At 41.4% G+C, this 25934-nt stretch overlaps 1 protein-coding gene across 1 annotated transcript in view; it reads left to right on the plus strand.

Annotated features, from left to right (window-relative positions):
• ache (acetylcholinesterase (Yt blood group)) overlaps window positions 1–22708 on the plus strand; it is a 38757-nt gene extending 16049 nt beyond the window's left edge. The window contains exons 2-9 of the mRNA XM_085150814.1: window positions 3989–4515; window positions 5978–6201; window positions 6301–6561; window positions 8856–9078; window positions 9240–9482; window positions 9910–10102; window positions 11579–11748; window positions 19649–22708. Coding sequence (XP_085006940.1) covers window positions 4083–4515; window positions 5978–6201; window positions 6301–6561; window positions 8856–9078; window positions 9240–9482; window positions 9910–10102; window positions 11579–11748; window positions 19649–19770 — 1869 coding nt within the window. The 5' untranslated portion in view covers window positions 3989–4082 and the 3' untranslated portion in view covers window positions 19771–22708. The remainder of the gene's footprint in view (window positions 1–3988; window positions 4516–5977; window positions 6202–6300; window positions 6562–8855; window positions 9079–9239; window positions 9483–9909; window positions 10103–11578; window positions 11749–19648) is intronic.
• The last annotated feature ends 3226 nt before the right edge of the window (window positions 22709–25934 follow it).

Raw genomic sequence — 25934 nt, forward strand, 5'->3', positions numbered from 1 at the left:
AGCTGATACTGTGCAAAGGAGGTAACACCTCGAATCTGATGAAACACCTGGCGACGCATAGCGTTTTTTTTAAAGCAGAAAAATGCGCCGTATTTGATAGCTTGCTGCGAGACCTCACATCGAGCACGTCTACTGCGGGTGTGGTGCCTGTTATTGGACCGGAGTTAGCAACATCCCCCAAAAACCCGAAGAGGAGAGTCCTGGCCCCTAGCCCTGCCAGTGTAGCAGAAATGATGATGATGATGATGCAGCAGCAGCCGTTCTTCTCTGCGTGAGTAGCTTAATGTTGTTCGTGTGTAGTTTACGTTGAGTAGGCTAACCACGTTATTACATTAATGCATGTAAGGTGAACTAGCAAACATCATCATAGCTACATGCGGCTGTCTTCTTGTTTGATGGCAGATACTCCCTTCACCCTGGCCAAAAAGGCTAAAATGACCAAAGAAAAAGTGGAAAACAGTTAAACATGAGAGGTTTTTGGACAAAGTTTGTGTTTTTTCCATTGTTTAAGCACTGCTTCCAGCCAAGAGTGATACCATATATGCCCCATAGCTGCAGAAAAGGCTAACATTGTTATCTTTTTACAAAAAACAGCTGAACATGAGAGGTTTTTGGACCAATTTTGTGTTCTCCATTCTTTAAGCACTGGTTTGAGCACCGTTTAAGCACCGGCACCATTTCAAAAGTACCGGTTTGGCACCGGTATCGGATAAAACCTAAACGATACCCATCCCTACATATAACAATAAATTTTAACATCTTTTAAACACTTCACTGCTACTGGTTTGATGAAAGCTGCAAACAGTGAAGGGGAGAGCGGGCATCGCTGCCTGGTGCCCTCTGGAGACTGAAGCTGGAGGATGTTTGGTCATTTGTTCTGACACAAGCTGTTGGGAAATTATTTAATATTTTTAACCAGTTTATCAAAGAGTTTCCGAAATCAAATTTGTGTAAAGTTGCAAATAAAAATTTCCAGTTAACTCTGTCAAATGTTTTTTCTGCATTTAGAAACAATATTGTGGTTTTTACTGGATGAGTAGTCTATTAAATCAATCTACGTGTATTTGTTGATGAGTGCCTACCTTTAATAAAACCAGTTGGTCAGGATGAATTAAGAGGGGGGTTATCTTCTCTAATCTCTCTGAGAGAGCTTTGCAGATTATTTTATGGTCAACATTAATAAGGGAGGATAGCTCGTGGGAAATACAGGGTGTTTGCTGGTTTTAGCAGGAGACTAATGTTGGCAGTATTCATATTTGGTGGTAGTCTGCTGTTTTTCTCGATTTCCTGCAACGGTCTGTGGAGTACTGGTGCCAGAATTGTCCAGAATTCTTTGTAGAGTTATGTTGGAAATCCATCTGGACCTGGAGCCTTATTATTGGACAGACTTATCAGAGCTTCCTGGAGTTCGCAGGTCATGAACTCACGATTGCACTGGACATGCTCTGGAGTGAGGCTTGCTCTTATCTTTGAGATGATGTTCCCAGTTCCTGATAACAGTGCTAAAGATTCTCTCTTTCATGACTTGAGCAATTTGAGGTGCATGAGCCTCCTTTCAGGATAGACCCACTTATATGCCTGTGCTTAATCCAGCTATTAAGTGGCAGGTGGTAGAGCAGGCCACCGACTACCCGAAAGGTTGGTGTTTCAATCCAGTCCGCATGCCGAATATCCTGGGAGATGATAGTAACCTCATGTTGCTCTCTGACACCCCCATTGGAGTGTGAATGTTTAACTTTATTATGACACTCCTTGCAGGTCCAATATGTTTTATTAAGTATACAAATAAACTTATCATTATTAAATATTTTATTTTGTTCCATTTAGCACCTTGAGTAAACCTTTGTTGTGATTTGGGGCGATCGTGGCTCAAGAGTTGGGAGTTCGCCTTGTAATCGGAAGGTTGCCAGTTCGAGTCCCGGCTTGGTCAGTCTCGGTCGTTGTGTCCTTGGGCAAGACACTTCACCCGTTGCCTACTGGTGGTGGTCAGAGGGCCCGGTGGCGCCAGTGTCCGGCAGCCTCTTAAAGTGGCCATCACCAATGTGTGGATGACTGGATATGTAAAGCACTTTGGGGTCCTTAGGGACTAGTGAAGCGCTATATAAATACAGGCCATTTACCATTTAGTGCTATATAAATAAAAACTTGTTAAAAAGAAAAATTCGAAATAAGTTCATATGGTTGAAATCTCTGGATTCTGCCAGGCCTGTAGTGCTTTTTCAAAATTTTCATTCAGCGTTTACTGGTAATCCAGTGTTGGTGACCATTAAGTCATGTACAAGTGACACATGTTGAATGTGACACATGAAAATAAAGTTTTGTTCCAACATCGCCATATATTCATATATATGCTAAGATCATATAGTGAGAGGTGGTGGAATACAGGGTGGGCCATTTATATGGATACACCGTAATAAAATGGCACACCATTGTTGTTCTTGTGACATTACCAATAAGTTTGATGTGTCACATGGCCCTCTTCCTATTGAAAAAACAAAAGTTGTATCCAAGATGGCCGACTTCTAAATGGCCACCATGGTCACCACCCATCTTGAGGAGTTTGCCCCCTCACATATACTAATGTGCCACAAACAGGACTTTAATATCACCAACCATTCCCATGTTATTACGGTGTGTCCATATAAATGGACCACCCTGTAGATTGTAATAAAACAGCTGTTTGTAAGGCTACGTCCACACGTACACGGGTATTTTTGAAAACACCGATTTTTCTATGTTTGAGCCTTTTGCTCACGTGCTCACGTTATTGTTTACATGAGATTAATTTCTACAATGGTGGACAGAGACAAAATGCTGTTGCTGTTAATCTGTCTGCAGTTTTTAAACACTGACATACACACAGTTACTGTCCCTACATTTAGAAAGGCAGAGGCGGTCGTGGCTTCTACATTCAACACAGATGCTCTCACAACCCAAATCCCAATGTCGATTTTGAATAAATTGAATTTGTAAAGAATTAAATGTATGTATGCTGTATGCATTGTTCATTATTAAGTTGTGAGTCTACACAACAGCCAAGCTACTGTCTTTAGTTATTAACATTTGAAATGCACGTGTGGACGGGATTTAAAAAACAAACGAAAACGGAAAATCGCCGCTTTCAAAACTACCCGTGTACGTGTGGACGTGGCCTAAATATTTTATTTTATTGCAATCTTATTATGATTCTGTTGTGTGTCAGTTGTATCCGGGGAGGTGAAAGAGTTGCTCCTCATGTCAAAAACAAGTCACGCCTCACTTAGCTGACACCTGATTTGAATGACTGTATCTTGTTTTTCACATACTAATGTGGACTCTTTATTGAAATAAACTGTGTCTGTTAGTCGACCTATTAGCACAGAAACCCACCAAACTCAAGCAGCATCATTACAGTTACAGGTCTTCTTATCGTAGAGCTGTGAAATATTTTAATGTTTGCTACCAACTAAGTGTAGTTACATTCAGTCCTTCACCAAAAACATGATATACTCTTCTTAGTAAATTGATATTCACCACCTAGACATATTTATCCTGCAAATGTTAGTCTCTATTAAACATAAGCAGCTTTTTAATCTGCAGTAACAGAACCAAAAGCTGTTTATGCTGGTGAAGCTCGGACTCTGTCAGACTGCTGTTGTCTCGGTGTTGAATATTTAATAAGTCTTTTCTCAGAAGCCGCAGCAGGACAACACGTCGACGCTGGCCATGCTGCACACTGATAAACTACACCAGGACGTGCACACGCACTGAGAAAGCCTCACATAGATTAACTAGTTGCTAAAGATAGAGCATTCAATCCACCCTTGAGATGATTATTTATTTTATTGCATATGATTCAATTGGCTGTTTGGGGTTGTCTGTCTGTCCTATCCAATCTTAAATCCACACTGGTGAAACTTTCATACTTCTGTCTTTTCTCGTCTCATTTCTCCCCCCCTGATTCTGCCTGTACTGTAATCACATTACTCTCTCTCTGTCTTCTCTGTAGATCTGAGCGTACACAGAGCATACCCTGCCGTCCTTGTCTGATGAAATAGTCACGACATCTGCTTCAGATACACAGACCATATTCGCATACAAAGATGCAGCCCACTGTGGTTCTTCTCTTCTCCTCGATCTTCCTCCTGGCTTTCGTCATCCCATTCTGCTTCTCCCAGAACGAGGGAGACCTGGTTGTTCAGACACGTACCGGTCGAGTTCGAGGCATCCGCCAGCTGGTGCCAGATCAAAGCTACATAACTGCTTTTCTGGGCATCCCCTTTGCTGAGCCCCCACTGGGGAACCGCCGTTTCCGTCCTCCGGAACCCAAACGTCCGTGGACTGGAGTGATCGAGGCCAAGGAATACCCCAACGCGTGCTATCAGTATGTGGACACAGCATTCCCAGGCTTCCAGGGCAGTGAGATGTGGAATCCTAACAGAGACATGAATGAGGACTGCCTCTACCTCAATGTCTGGGTGCCCTCCTCGCCCAGACCTCACAACCTCACTGTCATGGTGTGGATCTATGGTGGAGGTAGGGCTGGGCGATATGGCCTAAAATTCATGTCGCGGTATAATTTGAAGCATGTGCGGTAACGATATATATCACGATATATTCTTTTCTTCTGTATAACGTATTTTCCACACTATAAGGCCTAAAATCCTTTAATTTTCTCAAAAATTGAGAGTGTGCCTTATGTATGAATTCTGGTTGTGCTTACTGACCTCGAACAGATTTGGGCAGAAATCTGTTAAAAAATGTTTTAGTACAACTTTGGTAAGCTGCACTGCTTGATGGATTGTCAGAGCATTATGGCTGCCGTAGTGAGGAGCTTCGGGGAGTAATCTGGGTCCAAAACTCCGTCCATTTCAGGTCCCAAAGTCAAACGAACACTGAGAGTTAAAAACGGTCTAAATTCTTTCATCTTTAATAAAATCATCAGCGTTGCTGCTTTATCGGGTGTAACAATTAAGTTTAACATCCATGAAAACAGAATTTATTAAATTTAACAGAGTTACAAGTTAACAGGAAGTTAGCTCGCTAGTTTCCACCTAAACATTTCATACCATGTTCTGATTGAGAGATTTTTGAAACAAATTCAAACGTACAGCTCTGCTACCACTTCAACATAAATGAAGACAGAAAACTAAACAGCAGTGACGTTTGCAGGGTTACTGAAGTTGGACTACCTGGTATATAATGTTGTGCTACGTGATTGCTAGCGACACAGCTATGTTAGCATAACATTAGCACAGTGAAGCTGGAGGATGAACACCAACTTTTTTTCCACTCGATAAAAGTTAACGTGACGGATTCTGATGGTCAGGGACAAATGCAATCGCATAGCAGGATGCTATACACGGGCCAAACTTCAGTCAGGAGAACAACTGAGATCATTCATCCACAATACGAGGTTAGTTATTAATATACTGCAACAACATGGGAATAGAGTAGCTGCGAGAGAATTCAACATTAATGAATCAATGTTACGGAAGTGGAGGAAGCGCAGTTTTTGGCTTTCCCCATATTTCAAAAGTGCTTCATCTCTTTGCTATAACTGTCGCCCGACATAATTTGCAGATGATAATGGTTGTAGCCGCTGCGACGCTTTCGACCAAAACAGGCGCAGCTTGATGACATCATCAACATGCGCTATCGCGATAGAGCGATATAGTCAAAATCTCTATCGTTGGCCAAATTTATATCATTTCTATCGTATATTGTTTATATCGCCCACCCCTAGGTGGAGGTACTTAAGAATTCACAAACCATACTGGGAATATCACTTCAATTGTCACTGGAGCACTGGGTTAGCCGTTCCTGATGTATTACATTAGAAAATTCATCGTCTGTCAGATTATTTTTTATGTAGAAGGATTGAGGATATTACGCTGGGAATTCTAATCATTAAACTTCTTGAATAACAGTGATGAATTGTTGTAGTACGCTCTAATATTGTAGGTTAATGCTGTGTTGTGATATTCCACGTTTCCAGGGTTCTACAGTGGATCTTCTTCTCTGGATGTGTATGATGGTCGTTACCTAGCTCACAGCGAGACAGTCATTGTGGTTTCGATGAACTACCGGATCGGTGCTTTCGGCTTCCTGGCTCTGCATGGCTCCTCCGAGGCTCCTGGCAATGTCGGCCTCCTTGACCAGAGGATGGCGCTGCAGTGGGTACAAGACAACATCCATTTCTTTGGTGGAAACCCTAAACAGGTGTGTTTCTCATTGCTTTATTTGTCTAGCCTCTTTTATGCTAGAATTATTATGAGCCTGTTTTGATTTAGTTTTCTGTTTGTTCTCTCTGTGAAACAGGTTACGATCTTTGGCGAGAGTGCTGGCGGAGCTTCAGTAGGATTCCACCTGTTGTCTCCAGACAGCCGACCCACTTTCACTAGAGCCATCCTCCAGAGTGGGGTCCCCAACTGCCCCTGGGCCTCAGTGAGTCCCGCTGAAGCCCGCAGACGTGCCACACAGCTAGCAAAGTTCGTCGGTTGCAACGGAGGCAATGACACCGAGATAATAGACTGTCTGCGCAGTAAAACTCCACAGCAACTTATCGATCATGAGTGGCAGGTAATTTACACAAATTCTGCTTGACTTATCGTGTTGTTTGCAACGTGGACGAGAGACTTATTTTCAGTTTGATGTTTTTTTAAATTGATGCAATGACATGGTTTATTACCTGTGGTTCCTACTAAGTGCACAATATGTTGTTAAGGATCAAAATCAGACCGGACTCAAACGCAAGACTCTCTCAAGCAGTTCAGGAGAGTGTTCCCAAGAACACAAAACAGCCCACTGCTCTCCAGCACGGGCTTCTCCAACCAAAGGGATGTAGTTAGTAAGTTTTTCTCATTCAAAGCCAAGTTGCACAAACACGTGTTTCAGTAACTGAAGACCGAAATGGGAGGTCAGACTAACGAGGACAGAGGGACCATGCCAGTATGTACCTGTATCAGTCAGGGCTGCAACTAAAGATTATCTTGGTAGTTGAAAAATCTGCCAATTTTCCTTCCATTAGTCGGTTAGCCAGCAAGTATTTCAACAACTCTCACAGTGCTGTGGGCAAACCTGTTCTAGTCTTCAGTCCTCACCTGCTCAAATCTGCCCACTCTGCTGTCTCGTTCCACATAAAATTAAAATAATGAAACACATGAATTTGAAAATAATCAAATGTATTTTTAAAAGGACTCAATAGGACTTTCAGAATAAAAATCATATAAATAAAAGTATTAGTTATACAAATTAAAGTGCTATTAGTATTTAAATGCAAAATAATGTGCAAATAGGAAACTAATTTGCTCTCTAGTCCAAAATAACAGGTTAACCCTGTAATGCTATAAGTTTCTGAGACATCTGTCTCATCAACATGATCAATACTTCCCATAATTTCTAAATGTTGTGGACAAAACTCTTTTTTGTCTAAAATTAACATTGTTGCCAAAAATGCCCAATGTATCAAATGCGATACAAAAAATATATAATAAAAATATATCATACACAACACGATAATAATCTTTTCTGGCATCGTTGTATTTTTACTCAGTTGTATATAGCATTTGTATTCTATTTTTATCTTATTGTATATTTTATTCTATTTTATTCTACTGCAGGGGTGTCAAACTCAAATACACAGTGGGCCAAAATTCAAAACTGGAACAAAGTCGCGGGCTAACATTAATATTTATTGAAAAAACAAATCTTCCTCCAGATATAAGAATGAATCTTTTCTTATGGACTCAAATAAGTTTTGCTGGAAAACTGAATATGGAACAAGCAAAGCTTAATACTAAACAATATATATATATTAGCTGTATAATACCAGTAGGCCAGCTCTAATAGTAATTTGGTATGGCTTCACGGGCCAAATGTAATTAGGCTGCGGGCCAAATTTGGCCCGCGGGCCAGAGTTTGACACCTATGTTCTACTGTATATAGTATTTTATTTTATTTTATTCTATTCTGTACAGTTGTGTACTGTATTTATTCTTATTGTATTCTAATTTTTGCTTCATAACTTTTGCACTGTCCACTTCCTGCTGTGACAAAACAAATTCCCCACATGTGGGACTAATAAAGGTTATCTTATCTTATCTTATATAGCAAAAAAATGTGGATTTTGTTTTAAGGGTTAATAAACATGAATTTTCTTTCTATTTTTTGATGGGTTGGGTCTGACAGGGTTAACAAAGTTTACAGATGATTCAGTTCATGAATCCACAATTACTCTGAACATGTTCATCACGATCATTTACCAACAAAACAGATTTAGAAAGACCGTCGCTCATCACATATTTGGTTATAGATCATAGTTTCTCAGATGGTGTCGTGTTCAGCAGTTAATTATTGATATAATCCAATCCACAGATTAACTACCTAACATTAGGTGGAAGAGGTTTACTACAATATTAAAGCGTGAGATTTAAAGATTTACTATCACGTTTCATCCTGAGAAGTTTCTGACAGCTAATGTAAACATTACTGTAAAAACATTCATATAAACAACGTGTCAATGCAACCCACTAACTTCATAAAACTGACCCATTTAGAGTGGACATCGCAGCTCCAGCGTGCCAGCGTTTTAAATGCTCGTGCGCTGCATCAGTGCTGTCATGGAAGGAAAGCTCTGCTTTGCACAGTCTGCATTTAACTTTGTTTGCTGTTACATGCTTCCACATTTGTTTAAATCTCCTTGTCGCCAAATCTTTATAATCGACGTCATCATGTTGACGAATCGTTTCAGCCCCAGTACCAGTATGTAAAAGTCACACAAAAGGAGTAGCTTGGTTCTGGAGGAGGAAGTAGCACTTCTTGGTGTTCAGTGTTGCATTATTTCACAGTCCCATGTGGGTTTGTCATCCATGCAGGTTCTGCCATGGTCCGCTCTGTTCCGATTTTCATTTGTGCCTGTTGTGGATGGTGAGTTTCTGCCCGACACTCCTGAGGCCATGCTGAACTCAGGGAACTTTAAAGACACGCAGATTCTCCTCGGCGTTAATCAGAATGAAGGCTCCTACTTCCTGCTGTATGGAGCACCAGGCTTCAGCAAGGACAACGACAGTCTGATCTCCAGAGAGGACTTCCTGGAAAGTAAGTTCTCCAAAATCATGTTTATTTTTTGGATGGATAAATGTAACTGAGCAGAGAGACTTGTATAAATCCATCCAAAACATTCAAGTTAATTCTACTTCAGGTTATTACGGCACAGTTTTACTTCTATCTTGTTAAAAACTTCAGTGTCACTCTTCCAGGTGTTAGGTTGAGCGTACCTCATGCTAATGATATCGGCCTGGAAGCAGTGGTGCTGCAGTACACCGACTGGATGGATGAGAATAATGAGATAAAAAACCGTGATGCCATGGATGACATTGTCGGTGATCACAACGTCATCTGCCCACTGGCCCACTTCGCTCGCTCCTATGCACAACACAATGCCCTCAAGGCTAACATGGGGGGCATCAACTTTGGTGGGGTGAACAGTGGAAACTCACAAGGTAGGATACCCGAGTACCAGTGTGGTCTGTCAGACCTAGAAGTATATATATCCCATACCCAGACACGCTACTGTTTGAATGACCTGCTTTCTGTTGATAGAACAATTTGGTACGATACTTAAATTAAATTGTGCGTTAAATTTCACGTTTTCACTTTTTAATGCAGATGATAGCTATTTAAAATATGCTATAATGTGCAGGACAACTTTACAACAATTTAATCTGCATTTGTCATGTAAGCGAAACTGTTGATACTCTGAGATAGATCAGTAAAATATTCTAGTTGGAAAACGGATTTATTTTTTAACCGTCCTTGTAAAAGATTAAAACATATCTGTAGTTTCAGAGTAAAAATGAAATAATAATGATGATTAATTATTTATAATTGTAATTTTCATGCATTTTCTTCCACCATTTATTTCTTAAGGAGGGATGTATCTTTACCTTTTCGATCACCGGGCATCCAATCTGGCCTGGCCAGAATGGATGGGGGTGATCCATGGCTATGAGATTGAATTTGTTTTCGGGCTGCCACTGGTGAAGAGACTCAACTACACCCGAGATGAGGAGAAGCTAAGCCGACGTATGATGAAATATTGGGCCAACTTTGCTCGGACTGGGTGAGGCCACAAAAAAAAAACTACCTATGGAATTATGGTTTATGTCCACGTCCAGTCTTTTTTATGCAAATGCACCTCAGCAGCCATGTTTTTCAGTCAAAATAAATAATGCAGGAAAAGCTGTATGAGTAAGCAGCCCTTTAATTCCTGTGAGACTGCAGGTTAATGAGTCTTGACATGAATTTGGAGGCACAGAGAGTTTCTCCTGACAGCTAACCCTCATGCTACTTGGCTTAAAGGAAAGGCTTTAATAAGTAAATGTTAATGCTGTGAGGTACACAGTGGGGGAAATTAAATTATTTGATCTCCTTTTGAAATTGTATCCAGTTACAAAGAATTAAAAAAAGCTACAATTTGTTTTAATAGTAGCATAAACTGTCAGCAAAAACAAAACATTCTGTAACAGTTACAAATTCATGTGCATTTTAGTGAGTGATCAGTATTTAATCAGCTTGGAAGACAATTCAGTACTTGGTGGAAGGACTGCAGCAAGAAATACTGTCAGACATTTCCTGTATTCAATTCAGTTCAGTTTTATTTATACAGCGCCAAATCACAACAACAGTCGCCTCAAGGCGCTTTATATTATAAGGTAGACCCTACAATAATACATACAGACAAAAAACCAACAATCAACTGCAATTATCTAACAACTATTCTGTGTGGTGCTGTCCATTTTCATTTAGTGATCCTTAGGCTACGTCCACACGTACACGGGTATTTTTGAAAACTGAGATTTTACGTTTTCCTTTTAAAAAATAATCTCGTCCACACGTAAAGGCAGAAATGAAGGAAAACGCTGCTAGGAACATGCCAAAGCAACAGGTGGCGAAATATTCCTAACCGTGCAGAAATGTTAGCCAATCAGAAGTCTAGAAGCCTCTGCGGGAAAAAGTAAACAAAGCTGGGGCATAGAAGCAGAACAGTGTGGAGGGACAGTAACTGTGTGTGTATATGTAAGCATTTAAACACTGCAGAGAGTACAAGTAACAGTAACAGTATTGTAGAAATTAATTTCACCGAAACAATAACGTGGCGCACAGTGTGACGTCAAAAAAAACGTCAAAATGCAAAAACTGAGTTTTAGAAAATATCCACCCTGGCCGGAGTTTTTAGAAATCTCCGTTTTCAGTGACCAAAAACGCCGTTTACGTGTGGACGAAAGGTGCAAACGCATAGAAAAATCTGCGTTTTCAAAAATACCCGGGTACGTGTGGACATAGCGTTAGTGAGCGCGTACATGTTTGAGCTTGAAACAACTCAGATATGATTATCTGAGTTGTTTCTCATTGAGCAAAATGGCTTTGTTCTGCGCCATGCTGCAATGGAACATGAAGTAGTGATGTACTACGAGTACCGACATCGACTGCAAGCAGAATTGTTGTGAATCTAACAGTTAGTTTGGAGATCATTTTACTGCGTTTTCGTTTGATTTAGTTGTAATTGTAATATCCTTTCTTGTTCTGTCTGTATCAGAAATCCCAATGACGTGCAGGGAGATAGAGGGAAACGCTGGCCTGTGTTTACCGTCAGCGAGCAAAAACACGTTGGCCTCAACACCGAATCACTCAAGATTCACAAAGGTTTGCGAAACCAGATGTGCGCATTCTGGAATCGCTTCCTGCCACGCCTTCTCAATATTACTGGTAAATACTATTAGATATTACTTCATCTCTACACTTGAAATCTGTATTGAATGCAGGTCTTCACTTATGTTCCACTTAAAATTATGACACTTCTCACTGGATGCATGATACAAGAATTATTTTAAACTAAAGTGGAGCTTTCCCACATAGCAGGCAGGTCTGGTCCGGATCTAGTGTCAAGCCGGCACTGCTGGCTGACTTCTGGCACGGTAAGTTGTATGTCATCCAGATGTGGGCCAGGCCTGGCATAGATGGCACTATGTGATGGCATGCCACGTTTGGCCCGATTGTGATTTGGTTTATGTGGCCCAGGCTCATAGAAAACAGAAAACAGGTCTGGCCCGGATCCGGCATCGAGCTGGGACTACTGACTGACTGGTGTCATGGCAGGGTGTATGTCAACCAGATGTGGGCCAGGTCTGGCAGTGATGGCACTATTTAAGTTCCTATTTTCCTATTTTAGTTAGAAGACCCAAATGCCTTGTTGCAATACTATACTGCTATGGTAGCCAACGTTTCAAATGCAGGTTTGACAGGTTTGTGAGTGTACACTTCATCCAAAACCTAGTGACGGTTTACTCATGGTCACCACTGGGTGGCTGTAGCTCAGGAGGTAGAGCAGGTCACCTACTGATTGGAAGGTTAGTGGTTCAATCCCTGGCTCCTCCAGTCGGCATGTCAAGAGTGTGAATGTGAATGAATGCAGTTAGGAAGCACTCGGTTCAGAGAAAGTGTGTGATTGGGTGAATGTGGCATGTTGTATAGAGTACTTTGAGTAATCTGGGAGAGTAAAAAAGCGCTATATAAGAATCAGTCTATTCACTGTCTCAACAGAGTTTTATGTTACTTTTGCACTGTTATGTTCCAGCACATGTTGTTATTACATGGCTTGATTAAGGTACACATTAGGCTGACATCTGGGGCCAGAGCTGAAACTGTTCTGGGCCAGCACAGGACCACCAGTGTGTCTGCAAGTGGCCTTGTGCTGGCCCATGTGTGGGCCACCTCTGGCAAACCAGATCTGGGCCACCAAAGGGCCATCATTCTTTGCAGTATGTGGGCCAGATCTGGGAAATACCAATTTTGCTATGTGGGATGTAGCAGCTTGTGTCAGTTCGTTGTTTTGTTTTTCTTAAATAATTGCAGCTCCTCCTGATTGGTATCAGATGGTTGACTCCCCCCTTGAAGACTGTTTGTGGTGTTGATTTTAGACCATGAAATTATTTCATCATATCTTTATATGTAACCCCAATTTTTGAAAATTTGGGACATTGTGTAAAATGTAAATTTAAGAGAAGAATGGAGCGACATTAAAGTCTCATAACCCCTAGTCATTCACAATAGAAAACAGAAACTCTATCAAACTGAAGAGAAGACAATAAAGCAGTTTTCAAATTGATGATAGCAACACATCATAACAAAGTGGGGGAGGACCACATTTACCATTGTGTAGCATCAACTATTGGGGTGGCTGTGGCTGAGAAGGTAGTAAAGTTGGTGGTTTAAAGCACTTTGACGGCTCAAGTAGAGTAAAAAGTGCTATTTATGGACCAGTTCATTCCCTCTGTATTGAACGACACTCTGAGGAGAGCAGTTGCTGGATCTTTGGGAGGGGAAAGCTCTCCCATTGATGTCTGGTACAGGATTCTAGCTGCTAAACAGTAAAAATAGACATTTTCTATTTTGTGAAAAACATTAGCTCTGTTTGAATTTGATTGCAGCAATACATATCAAAAGTTGGAAACACTAACTCTAAAGGCTTAGAAAGCAAGAGCTTCTAAAAATAGAACAGCTTGAAGATCATTTTGCAACTAATTAGGTTAACTGGCACCAGGACAGTAACATGACTGGATATTAAAAGGCAGACGGAATTTCTCAGAAGTAAAGACGGGCAGTGTTCTCCAAGCTTTTTCTGTCACGTGACAGTGAAATGGAGCTTCGCCAGTCTGCAGAAAGCTGCATCTACAGATTGTGGAAGTGTCGACTTAATAGTCCTCAATGTAAAATTGCAAAGACTTGGATGTCTTATTACTTACAGTATATAATGTCCTTAAAAGATCATGGGAGAAATCTCTGTGCACGAGGAACAACGTGAAAATCAATCTTGGATACTGATCAGGCGGCACTGCATTAAAAAAACAGACATGATTCTGATATTTATCCAGAAATCACAGTATGTAAAAGGAGTTTACCATACCATCCACAGATGCAGGTTAAACCTCTGCCATAGAAAAACTAATCCAATATGGTCTGGGGGAACATGGAGAACTGTGGTCAGGTGAATCAAAATTTCAAATTCATTTAGGAAAACATGGACCCTGCATCTCTTGACTTAAGGAGGTATCTGGTTTGTTTAGCATGGACTTGGTATGTTACACAGACCTTTTATCAATGCTAAAAGGTATATACACCATTTAGAGCAAATAAACTCTTTAAACTTGGTCCTGTCCCAACTTCAAGATGCATTGCTGTCATCAAATTTAAAATGATCGTATTTTTTCTTTCTAAAATGTTACTCATGTTCTCATTTTAAGCATTTGATGTTTTCTGCGTTCTATTGTGAATAAAATATGGGTTTATGAAATTTGGAAATCATTACATTCTGTTTTTATTTAGATTTTACACAGTGTCCCAAATTTTTGGAATATAGTATTGTATTTGATTTACATCTAAAATGAAACAGTGTTGTTATCGAGTTTGGGTGACTTAATTATCCAAGAGTAGCTGTAAAACAGCTAACTGACCATCTGTATTCAGTACGTGGAATTGGACCCAAATGCAGACATAATTGAGACTGGGATAAGTCTTTACAAGCTTTTGAGTGCAGCAAAGATTGCTGGAAAAGCACTGAAACAGAAGGAGAGTGAGATTAGATGCGAGGTGGGGAAGGAGCTATACTGAGGAAAGGACAGAGGAACAGAGTGCACAGGTTTGATGAGAGATGTGGAATGCGGGATGTATGCGCATGGATGTAGGAGTCTAGGTTTAATTGTGGTGGGACTGATGATGGTTTCTAATTGATATAGTCCGATGTAGCCTGGAATGATGTGCAAGAGAGTGATTTGAGGGGAATGTCTTTGGCAGTAAGCAATACATTTTGTCCTGGTACATACTTGGGAGTCAGTGTCCGATCGACAACCCTGTTGATCGATGGTCCTTAGCACTGCCTCCCAAGTTAGGGTCCAAATGCGCCAACAGCGTCGTAAGTGGTTTTGGAAGGAACGGTGAAATCAACTTTGGCTTCCGGGAACAGGGGTGATTGCTAACCTAGGGAAGCTTCAGAGGGCGAGAGACCAGTTGCAGACGAGGTAAGTAAATTATGCGCATACTAAACCCAAGGGAGATATTAAGACCAGGTTGCCAGGTTTTGTGTGGTGACACAGCAAAGAGTTGATTCCAGTTCTTGATTAACCCTCTCCAGCTGATCATTGGATTGCGTGGATGTATCCGGTGCGGTCACGCTGACTTTGGGGTTACTTGTGCAGCTACCGGACTGTAATTCCAAATAAAACGATGGTAGAAGTTGGTGAACCTGAGGAACCGCTGTAGCTGTTTCTTTGATGAAGAAGGGCCATTCGCTTACGGCTTGAATCTTTGCACGGTCAGTGGTCACCTGTCCTCCTGCCAGGATATAACCGTGAAAGATAACTAAGGAACAGTCAAACTCACATTTTTCTGCTTTGACAAATAACCGGTTTTCCAGGAGGCGTTGCAGTACCGAACAGACATGGACTCTGTGCTCCTCTGGAGAAATCGGAATGTCGTTTAGGTTGACAAATACAAAAATATTCAGGAAATCCCTCGACACATTGTTTACTAATGCCTGGAGACTCCAAGGGCATTAGTGAAGCCAAATGGCATAACACGATGCTCAAAATATCCTAGGGTTGTATTGAATGCAGTCTTCCATTCGTTTCCCTCTCGGATGCAGAGCAGATGGTATGCATTCCGTAAATAATACGTTTACTGAAGATGGTGGCCCCATGAATGGGTTCAAGGGCAGAGGGTACATCTCATTCAAATATCTACACTTTATACAGCTACTGTGTCTTATCCTTCTTGGCAAAGAAGAAAAAACCTGCACCTACCGGGGAAGGAGGCGGGTGGATGATGATCCAAGGACTCTTGGATATATTTCTCCGTTGCCTCCCTCTCGGGCCAAGACAAGTCTGCAAGAAGGCAACAGGGCACTGGGAAGGAGGTCAATGGTGCAGTAACAAGGCCTGTGGGGTGGAATGGAAAGTGCTTTAGTCTTACTGAAGACCTCCTGAAGGTCTTGATATTCCTGGAGAATAGAGAAGAGATCCAGTGGAGAAGAGACTACAGGAGCTGTTCCAGGGGTTCCTGAGGGTAGAGCTGAGGTTAGACGGTTTGTGAGGGAGAATAAACTCAATCTGTAATCCTTCGTAGCCAAAGATAACTGAGGATTAGAGGTGTTTCAGGGGAGGCAAAGGTAAAGAATGAGTGTTTCCCAATTGTTTCCAGATGTGACTATGCACACGGGTTTGGTTTGGTGACTGATTAATGCAAAAACCTGATTATTGAGTGTAGGGTGAGTATGGGTGGGTCAAGTGGAACGAACAGCAGCTTTAACTGTTTGGCCAGCTCTGTGTCGATTAGGTTCTGCTCCGACCCAGAGTCGACGAGGGCATGAAGGCAATGAATAATATGATTAAAATCACGTGTCATTGGTAATACCAAACGGGGCTTGGAGTTAGTCAGGGATCCGCCCACCCAGATCCCTGAAATTAACAGCAGGTGGAATCATTTGGTCAAACCGGTCAGTTCGCGAGGAAATGATCGGATGCTCCTTAATAAAAACTTAATAAAAAGCGCCTTTCTCTCTCTTCCGGATAGAGCCAGTAAGTGACCAATCTGCATGGGTTCGGGGGGAGGTTTAGAGGATGACAAAGTGGTAACTGAAGTGGAAGTGAAGTGGAAGTGGAATAGCAGACATGGAAATTAGAAATGAGCTTTTTGGCCTCTCTCTCAGCTTTATGTCGATTCTGATGGAGAGAGAGAGATCAGATCCTCAAAGGATGTGTACTTCCTCTGAACAGTTTAATAGGAAACCCCCGGTACCGGCCCAGTTCCCCGGAAAAGAAGAGGGAAGGGGCCCGGGGACTAGAGATTAGATGCAAAGCGGGGATGGAGCTATGATGGGGAAAGGTAAATACTGAATTTGTAGTATGGGAATCTGGGGAGGCTAGCCAGGTAAGCGTCCAAGAGGTGTGAGATCGAGTGAGGTTCCAACCTTTTGTTTCCAGGAATCCAAAAATGATGGTAGGTAGCAGGGCAGGCAGGTGGGAGCAGTAAGTAGTTTAATTTCCACAAGGCAGGTTGCAGAGGTTTACAGTGGGTTTTACCTGGGAGAACAGTGTCCAGGTAAGTAAGGTGTCGAGTCGTGGCAGAGTAACTGAAGGTACAAGGAGATCAAGTTAAGCACAGCGCGTACACATAAAGATCCGAAACAATAAGATCTGGTTACCACCATGAGCTGACGAACTGGCGAAGAAATGATGGCAATGCTGGTCCTTACAAAGAGCCTCGCTGATCGCCGTTAATGGAAATCAGGTGAGTAGAAACAGGTGAGACGCCAAGGCTCCGCCCAGAAGGCACAAGCAGGTAGTATAAAAACACCAGACGCTCACCTGGATCATGACAGAGTCTTTACCTTACAATATAAAGTGCCTTGAGGAGGCTGTGATTAGGAGCTATATACACTGGACTGAAGAGGAAAAGAAGCTACCCGTGGCCACTCTTAATGAAGAGTCGCTGTATGCCTGGTGTGACATCATTCAACTCGTGGTTAGGCCGAAGCCCCCTGGGCTCATTCTTCTGTCACCAGTATTTTAATGAACAACACCAAAATACTCCACATCCACCATCCTTTTCTCAACCAACTTGCTGTAATCTTACCGAAACGTAAAGAACAATCAGTGACATCAACAATGTATGTGTATGAAATTCTAACGCAGGTATAGCCTGCAAGCCGGGGCTGCCACAAACGATTATTTTGATAGTCGACTAATCATATCATCCATTGGACGTAACACGTCCAGCTTATTGCTAAACTCTTGACGGTCTCACACTTCTGTTTAATCAGTTTTCTGTTTGACGTTTATTCAGCTGTGTGAAAACTATGGCCCTTTCTCAATTCTAAGTACGCGAGTCTAGGCGAGACCGGACTTGCAGAGAACGCACGGGCGGAGCGAGAACACATCCGGGAATTTTTTGCATTCTCAGCTTGATGCGTACTTTGAACTGGAGCAGTACTTGGTCTCCGACTGATGACGTATCACGAGTACACGAGAACGCACAAGTACGCATATTGAGACAGGGCCTATAACTTTAATCTCAGCCAAACCGATTTACTCAGGAACATATAAAATACTGAAAAAAGCCAAACAATAACATTTTAAGTTATTTAAGTGACTTATATATCATGTTTAACCTGAGTGGCGAAAGACCACTGAAAACGATGTGCCGGAAGTCCGGTGTTCTCACCGGCTCTAGTGAGCCTTGAACCCTCTAGTTATCGAGCTGGTGGGTAACATCGGAGAACTTTTGAAAATATGTGGTGTCTTGATAAATGGAGCAGATATTTGAAGTTTACACAGCTACATTCTCGCCTGAAAATATCTTAAAAGTTTATTTTGTGACCCAGAAAGAATAATAAGAGTAATATTAAAACTAAGGCTACGTTCACACTGCAGGCGAAAGCGCATCAAATCCGATTTTTTTGACCCTATGCGACCCATATCCATCATGGTATGACAGTGTGAACGGCACAAATCCGATATTTTCAAATCTGATCTGGGTCACTTTCGTATGTGGTCCTGAATCCGATACATATCCGATGTTTTAGAAAGCGACTGCTGTTTGAACGGTCATGTCACATTAAATCCGTCTTTTACGTCACTGACACAAGACAGACGCCAATTATCAGCGCCGGAGAAGACATCGCGAACGCTTCCTGGCCATCCATTGTAGATGTCAGTGAAACTGTTGGGAAGACAACGTGAACATTTTATTTGTACTGTATAATCTGCAGATTCTGACAGAAATCTGCAACTATCCTTTGAAGCACCGCTCCTCTAAAACAGCAATAAGGATCATTATTAGGTTATCTACATTATTATGTAAATAACAAAATAACTTAAAGCAAAAATTGGGAAACATAAAGTCCAAAGTCTTTATATTAAGGTCCATCAGTCCAACAATACTGTTTGCTCTGGGTCTAAACAGAGCGCGTTGTGTGTGACGTCTTCTTTTGTGCATGCGGGCCGCTTTGAGTGTTCACACTAGAGCGCGTTTGCTGTCGCATTTTATTTGTAGTGTGAACACGCAGACAAAAAAATCGGATTTGATCAAAAAATCGGAATTGAGCATTAAGACCTGCAGTGTGAACGTAGCCTTAGTAGCTGCCGCCATTGTTGGAAACTGCAATTGGCTGGGCCGCGCTATGAATTCTGGGATAGGTTGGCCACGAAGGATTCACCCGACCCATCCTTCAAATCTGGGGAAATGAAGGACCCATTTGGAGGAGTTTTTGAATTTGGACAGCCTTCCTCGCATCACTGTAACGTAATTGGCCTACAAATGCAGTTCCTGAATTTGGACAAAGCTCCGATACCGGGCACAGCTTCTTCTTCTTCGGGGTTTAACGGCAGCTGGCATCCTTGTACATGCAGTGCTGCCATCTGCTGTTTCAGTCCGTTATTACACTCTTAAACCCTACTACTTATTCCTGCGTCTTTTGTGATCTTACAAAGCTTCAAACGACGGATCGACTATTAAAACCATCAAGGAATCGCGACTAGTCGACAAATCGTGGCAGCCCTACTTCAAGCTCAACTGCTAACCATTTTTGCTATTCTGTCTCTGTTTCTTCTCTCAGACAACATAGATGAGGCAGAACGTCAGTGGAAGGTGGAGTTTCACCGCTGGTCTTCCTACATGATGCACTGGAAGAGTCAGTTTGACCACTACAGCAAGCAGGAGCGCTGCACTGACCTCTGAGCGTCTCGGCGAGGAGACGACGGAGAGAAGAGCGGCGAGCGAGCCGTGGCTGTTTTCCTCCATAGTTCCTGAGTGAAGGCTGACATCTTTTTGTGGTTCTTTTGGTTCACAGCATACACAAGCAGAGGCACTGTTGTCATTTATTTATATTATTTATAATATTTATTGTTTTGTTTTTTTATTTGTGTGTCTGTGGAACTTAAGGGCTGTGGAGTAAAACTTGTCATTGGAGGAGTAAAGATGCGTCATTACCTCGAATGTGTGTGCGTAACTATGTGTGCGTCTCAGAAACCGCCCAGTTTGACTCAGATAACTTAACTGACCCGTCACACTGCTCCACTACGGATTTACTGTAACCCCACTCGTCTTTTTTTGCTTTCTGGGGATTTCTTCTTTCCAACATATCAGTTGTATTTTTGGTCTCATCACTGTTTCGTTTCTATTTTATTTATTTAGTTATTTTTATTAATACTGTTACAACCACTACTCCCATTACCTGTACTGGTGTTGCTTTGTTTGAGTGTTTCTCCTGTGGTAAGCCATATACTATTTTGCATTTATCTAACTGTTGCTGTGTGTGAAAATATCGGATTCCTCACATTTTACTCGATGTTAAAACTGCTGTATTCTAGTTTGATGTGAGATGTAGATAGTATATTACATTCAGACCAACTGACTGGTGCCTAACTCGCATTATATTACAAGTTCACTCAGTTTCACAGTTGAATGAAAACAGAAACGAGTCCCGTTGATGTTTATGGGTCCTCTTGAGCATCGCCTGTCTGTTGAAGCGCGTCGGTGCTCAAATCTTCTAAATGTTCAGCCTTCCTGTGAGGGTCAATTCTTCTGCACAACTGCACTGAATTGTGCATGTGTGCGTGGCCACCCAGTGTCCTTCACAGGGGTCCCGTGTGCCACTCTCATGTGTGACAGTAAGCTTTCTTTTCCTCCTTTTTTCTGTCACTCATTCTGTTTGTCTTCCACCACAGCAACCCTTCATCCAGTCCCTCTCTCTGCTTTCTGCCTCTCCATCTTCCTTCCCTTTTATTGTCCTCTCCACTCTAGTCGTCATCTTCATCTCTAATAAACCTCCACCCACCCTCATTTCTTTCTTACTCTTTTCCTTTATCCATTATTCCCGCCTCTCCCTTCCTGTTTCTCACTTTTATGTTAGGCCTTTTCCATTCCTCGTTTGTTTCCTTTCGCTCCCTCCTTTCAGTTATTCCTTATTCATCATCTGCCGTATCTGTCCCTCCTTTCTTGTCGGCTCTGTTACATCACTCCCCCCATCCTCCCGTGCGTTCTGCTCCCTCTCCCATCCCCCTTCCTTGGTGCTCCTGCTTTGTTGTTAGTCTAATGGAGGTAGAGTAATTCACTCAGCTGCAGGATAATGTGACAGAGTACTGGCTCAGCCTCTGGCCTGCTAGCCAACAGGACCTGCTGAATGCAGAGGTGGAGAAGTGATGGGAAAATGACAGAGAAATGCACTCCTATGTCACAAACGTAATACAGATATGCACTGATCATTTTAAAACTCAGATGTGCATTTGGTTACATCCAGTACATACAGTTCGATCCTGTAATTTGGTTGCAAACACTCGTGTGTGGCAGCATTCACCTGCATTTGAAAGAAAATCAAGAAAAAGAAAAACCTTTAACTTGCTCACAATTTTCCCGTTTCTGGGTGCTTAGGTGACCCAAGCCGCCTCTTACTCTTACTTAATGACGATAATCTTATATTTGCATATCTTATGCACAAAGAAGTCGGAGCCTGCATTGTTCCCTGTGTTGTGAGCATGTTATACTGAAGAATCAAGACAGTTTAGTCAGGTTACAACCTTGTTTGCGTAGGATCCAGACATTGTTTGATCCCCTTTGTTAAAATATGTTGCCTCATGAGTTATCATTGTGTCTGCAGAGCATTAGTTTAGCAGTAAATGATTCACTTTACATCCAGTTGTCTTGTTTACACAAGACCTATGATACGAGCTCGTTCACCTGGCAGGTTGTTATTCATCCATATTTTCTGCACACTAAATAACTTGTGAATATCTATTAAAGTAATATTTGCATTCAAATCTATTATATTCTACATTAAAAGTATAATCGTACAAGACTTTGGGGCAACTCTGCCTGAGTTATGAGTCACTACCACCCATATCACTGTGTATGTATGTGTGTGTTATCACTGTACTTCTGTCAGCCTTTCTTACATTTCCATTTGAGTATTGTGAGGGAGCTGAAGCGATGCTCTGATTAGCTGTTGGCTGCCCCAGCACAGTGTCCCCGTTGGCATGTAAAGCTCCTGTTTGTGGCTCAGTCGTGTAGTCTAGCTTTAAAAAGAACTAAATATGACAAAAAAAGTATTGTACATGTGTAAAATACCAGTAAAGAGTGCATGTTTGAAAGGCCATGTGACTGACACCTCCTCCCTCCAGCTCCTCTCGGACAGAGAGATCCTGCTTAAGCCACTTCTATCGAGTCCTTGTGCATGTCCAGAAGCCCATCATCTGCAGTATATCCTACCAAACTCTGACTGTTATTCTGTGAAATTTGTACTTTCAACAAGCCTATTATCCAGTATCTCATGTAAGGTACGTTTGATGTTAGCAATAACAGAAATGCATCAGTAAAGGAATATATTTGATATTTAACGCAGTGAAAATAAAACGTGATAAAACGGCAACGATGAGGGACAGAGTCATTTTAAAAGCAATATTTATTCAAAGTATGAACTTAATATGAGTGCCGATGACTATTTTCTTGTATAAACTGTTTGTTTGACTCCTTTTCAGTCCTCTGCCTCGTCGTTGTTTGTTTCAGTCACTAGTACTGTAAGTGTTGAAGGCTTCTGTAGCTTCCCAGTATGTCTCTGTGTATGACGAACGCTGACTTTATTAAGCTATAGCAACAGAAATAAAGGGAGCCTGCTGTCGATCTCAAGTTTTTTATTGAATCTCAGCACGTACCGACAGACACACAAGTTTTAGTCTCGGTCTGGGCTATAAAAAGTGTCCCGTGTGAAGATTAGACACACTTCAGAATAAGACCAGAACACAACTACCAAACATTTCAGTCGTTTGATTATCTCTCAACTTTTAATAGTTTAGGTCAGCGGTCGCCAACCTTTTCTGCGCCACGGACCGGTTTATGCCCGACAATATTTTCATGGACCGGCCTTTAAGGTGTCGCGGATAAATACAACAAAATAAAACTAGTACCGGTACCAAAAAAAAGAAGATTTATTCATAACACACGTGAAAAGACCCAGGAAAACAGAGTAAACGATAAAAACGATAACAAAATAACGCTGAAAACCGATAAAAAGCCTGAAAACTATACATTTCACACCTGAGCCTCAACTCTCGCGGCCCGGTACCAAACGACTCACGGACCGGTGTTGTGCCAAAAGCTGATTTCCAATGTTTCCGTGTATTTTTTATGTGTAATATCTTTATGTATGTTGGTAAATAGACTTCGGTGAACAGCGTTTACAAAGGGGTTATATATAGAATTAAAAAATTATCTGTTTTTTCAAGTATCTTTACAGCTCTGTGTTATTGTACTTACATTATAACCAATCCGGTCCTTTATCCTCGTTTAAAATATTTTAACAGAACTATTGTAATATTTGCTGCCATTTCTGCTGTCCTCTTGGCCAGCTTACTCTGACAAAATACATTTTTTATGTTAATGAGATTTTTTTAAGTGCATAAATGAAGGTTATATAAAAGTCGCTGCCAAAAATTGATTGCGGCTTCTACCTTGTTACACGAATGTTGTTTGTGGCTCAATATGACTTTGTGTCATCCATGAGGGATGCATTTGACATATGTTTCACATATTATAGCCCAACAAGTTACTTATAGCAGTTTAAATACGAGCAATCAGTTTTTGGCAAATACCGGAAATCACTTTTTGGCAGACAATCACTTTTTGGCACAACACCGGTACCGGTCCGAGGCCTGGGGGTTGGGGACCGCTGGTTTAGGTGATGCAAAACACTGAGCCAGCCTTGCTGCTCCAACAGTATTTGAATAGTACTGTCGCCTAGAATTGAGAATAACATCCATCAGTTATTGTGACAATAAAGACATCACAGTCTTGAAGTCATTCACACAAAGTTAATAATGAATGTGTTAATGCAAACACATTGTTGCAAATGATTGACGATGTGTGTGCAAACGTTTCACAGCTACTCTGTCATCTGCTGAAATATATGAACATATAGTTTAATACTGACCGCTCAGCGTCCCCCTAATGAAAACCAGCCTCACTCTGCACCTTGTGAGTAGTTGAGCCACCAGGTTTATCATAGAGCAGCACAGGATAAGGTAAACATTTCTGTGATGCTGTTTTCAAACAATAATCCTTTAAACAAGAAATTAGTTTTGAATTATCACTTTAAACCGTGTGGGACTGAACCAAATGAGAACTAATAAAGTTTAAAACTGGCACACACCAAATAATGACACTAACAAAAACGTCAAAGCTTTCTTGGAGTGGAAATATGGAAAATGAAGTTCCACTGTGTACAATCAGGACGTGGATTAACTGCCTTGGTGGGTCTGCTGGATTAATATTAATGTCAAAATGACAGTTTGTAAAGATGAGATGCTGTGAAGTTGTGACAAAAACACAGGAGTCGACTTTTCTAAATAATAAAGTACATTCATCCAAATAAGACCAAATAACAAATGTGTTGTTTGATTGAGTTTGTGATGAACAGCAGAATTTTTCTATACATCCTGAATTATTCATTCACTCACAGATTTAAAGCGAACAGGAATGTTCAGGGAAATCTGATGCAGGAAATCTTAGAGCACTGAAAATAATCCAGTAATTTTCTTCCGTTTCTTTGATGTCGGCAGCACCAGCAGAGGGCAGCAAACCTGGCGTCTTACTTTCATAAACCAAAATAATTCACATAAATCAGCCTCAAATATGAGGAAACTTACCGCCGTTTTTTAAAGGTTCCATGTGATAAAATACTACGCTGTAGTATAGCAGGATAATAGCAGCTCATATGTAACGGAGGGGAAGAAAAGACTGAATAAGAAAAACAATATTTACAAATATGACCTAAATGGTAAATTTAGGTCATATTCAGATAGATTAACAGTAGTTTTAGTTGTCAATAAGCCACTAAAACTACTGTTACTACTACTACTGTATCTGATTAATAGCTGCCTTGGGAGCCACCATCTGGAGGAGGAGCAAAAGGAGGAAAAACGTGTTGTTATTGCTCCTTATCTGTTCGCTGCTGATATCATAAAGCGTGCTCCATACAAGTTCTGGCACAGAGGCAGCAGGTGATGCATTGCTCACACTGCTCCGTAAGAATTAAGTATCAGTAACCATTTTATGGATGTTTCCTGTAACTTATTGAGACAACAAGTGAGGAACAATGAGCTACACCTTAGAGACAAAGACTCTGAGAGGGGTGATCAAACTGTTCCGAGAACTCAAAAACCCAGTTTGAGTATCTCAGGGTCATATTCACGAGTAATGGGAGGAGGGACCAGGAGATTGACAGACGGATTGGTGATGCGGCTGCAGTATGGATGCTCTACCAGTCTATTGTGGTGAACAAAGAGCTGAGCGTAAAAGCGAAACTCTATATTTACCAGTTGATGTATATCCCTGCTCTCTCCCATTGTCAGGACACGCTGGAGAGATTATATCTCACTGGCCTGGACAAGCGAGGAGGTGGCTGGGGAGAGGAAGGTCTAGGCTTCTCTACTTGGGCGGCTGCCCCTGTGACCCGGCCCCGGATAAGCCAAAGAAGATGGATGGATGATTAAGCATAATTTAAAAATGAGCAAAAATCACATATAAATTATGACTCTGTGTTCAACAATGAAAACATTTAACATGGTTACTCTTATTCAAAATCATGTATAGTGATGAGTTGGTGACACATTTCTTATATTTTCCACATTCCTGCAGACACTAATCTGCCAACGTCAAAGCTGGATCATGTCTACACACACAAATGCATTCGAACAGTCATTTACTCAATTTAACATATTCATCAGACTTATACTTTGATTATATCTTTGATTAAGAATAAAGAGGATCTACTATTATTAGCAAAGAGTTCCTCTCACAACAATTTTACCATTTCCAAGGCGCGAGGCAGCCCATCAGGTGAGGCCATGCAC

This window comes from Neolamprologus multifasciatus, chromosome 3 (assembly GCF_963576455.1).
Source record: "Neolamprologus multifasciatus chromosome 3, fNeoMul1.2, whole genome shotgun sequence".
In the NCBI taxonomy this organism is placed as follows: domain Eukaryota; kingdom Metazoa; phylum Chordata; class Actinopteri; order Cichliformes; family Cichlidae; genus Neolamprologus; species Neolamprologus multifasciatus.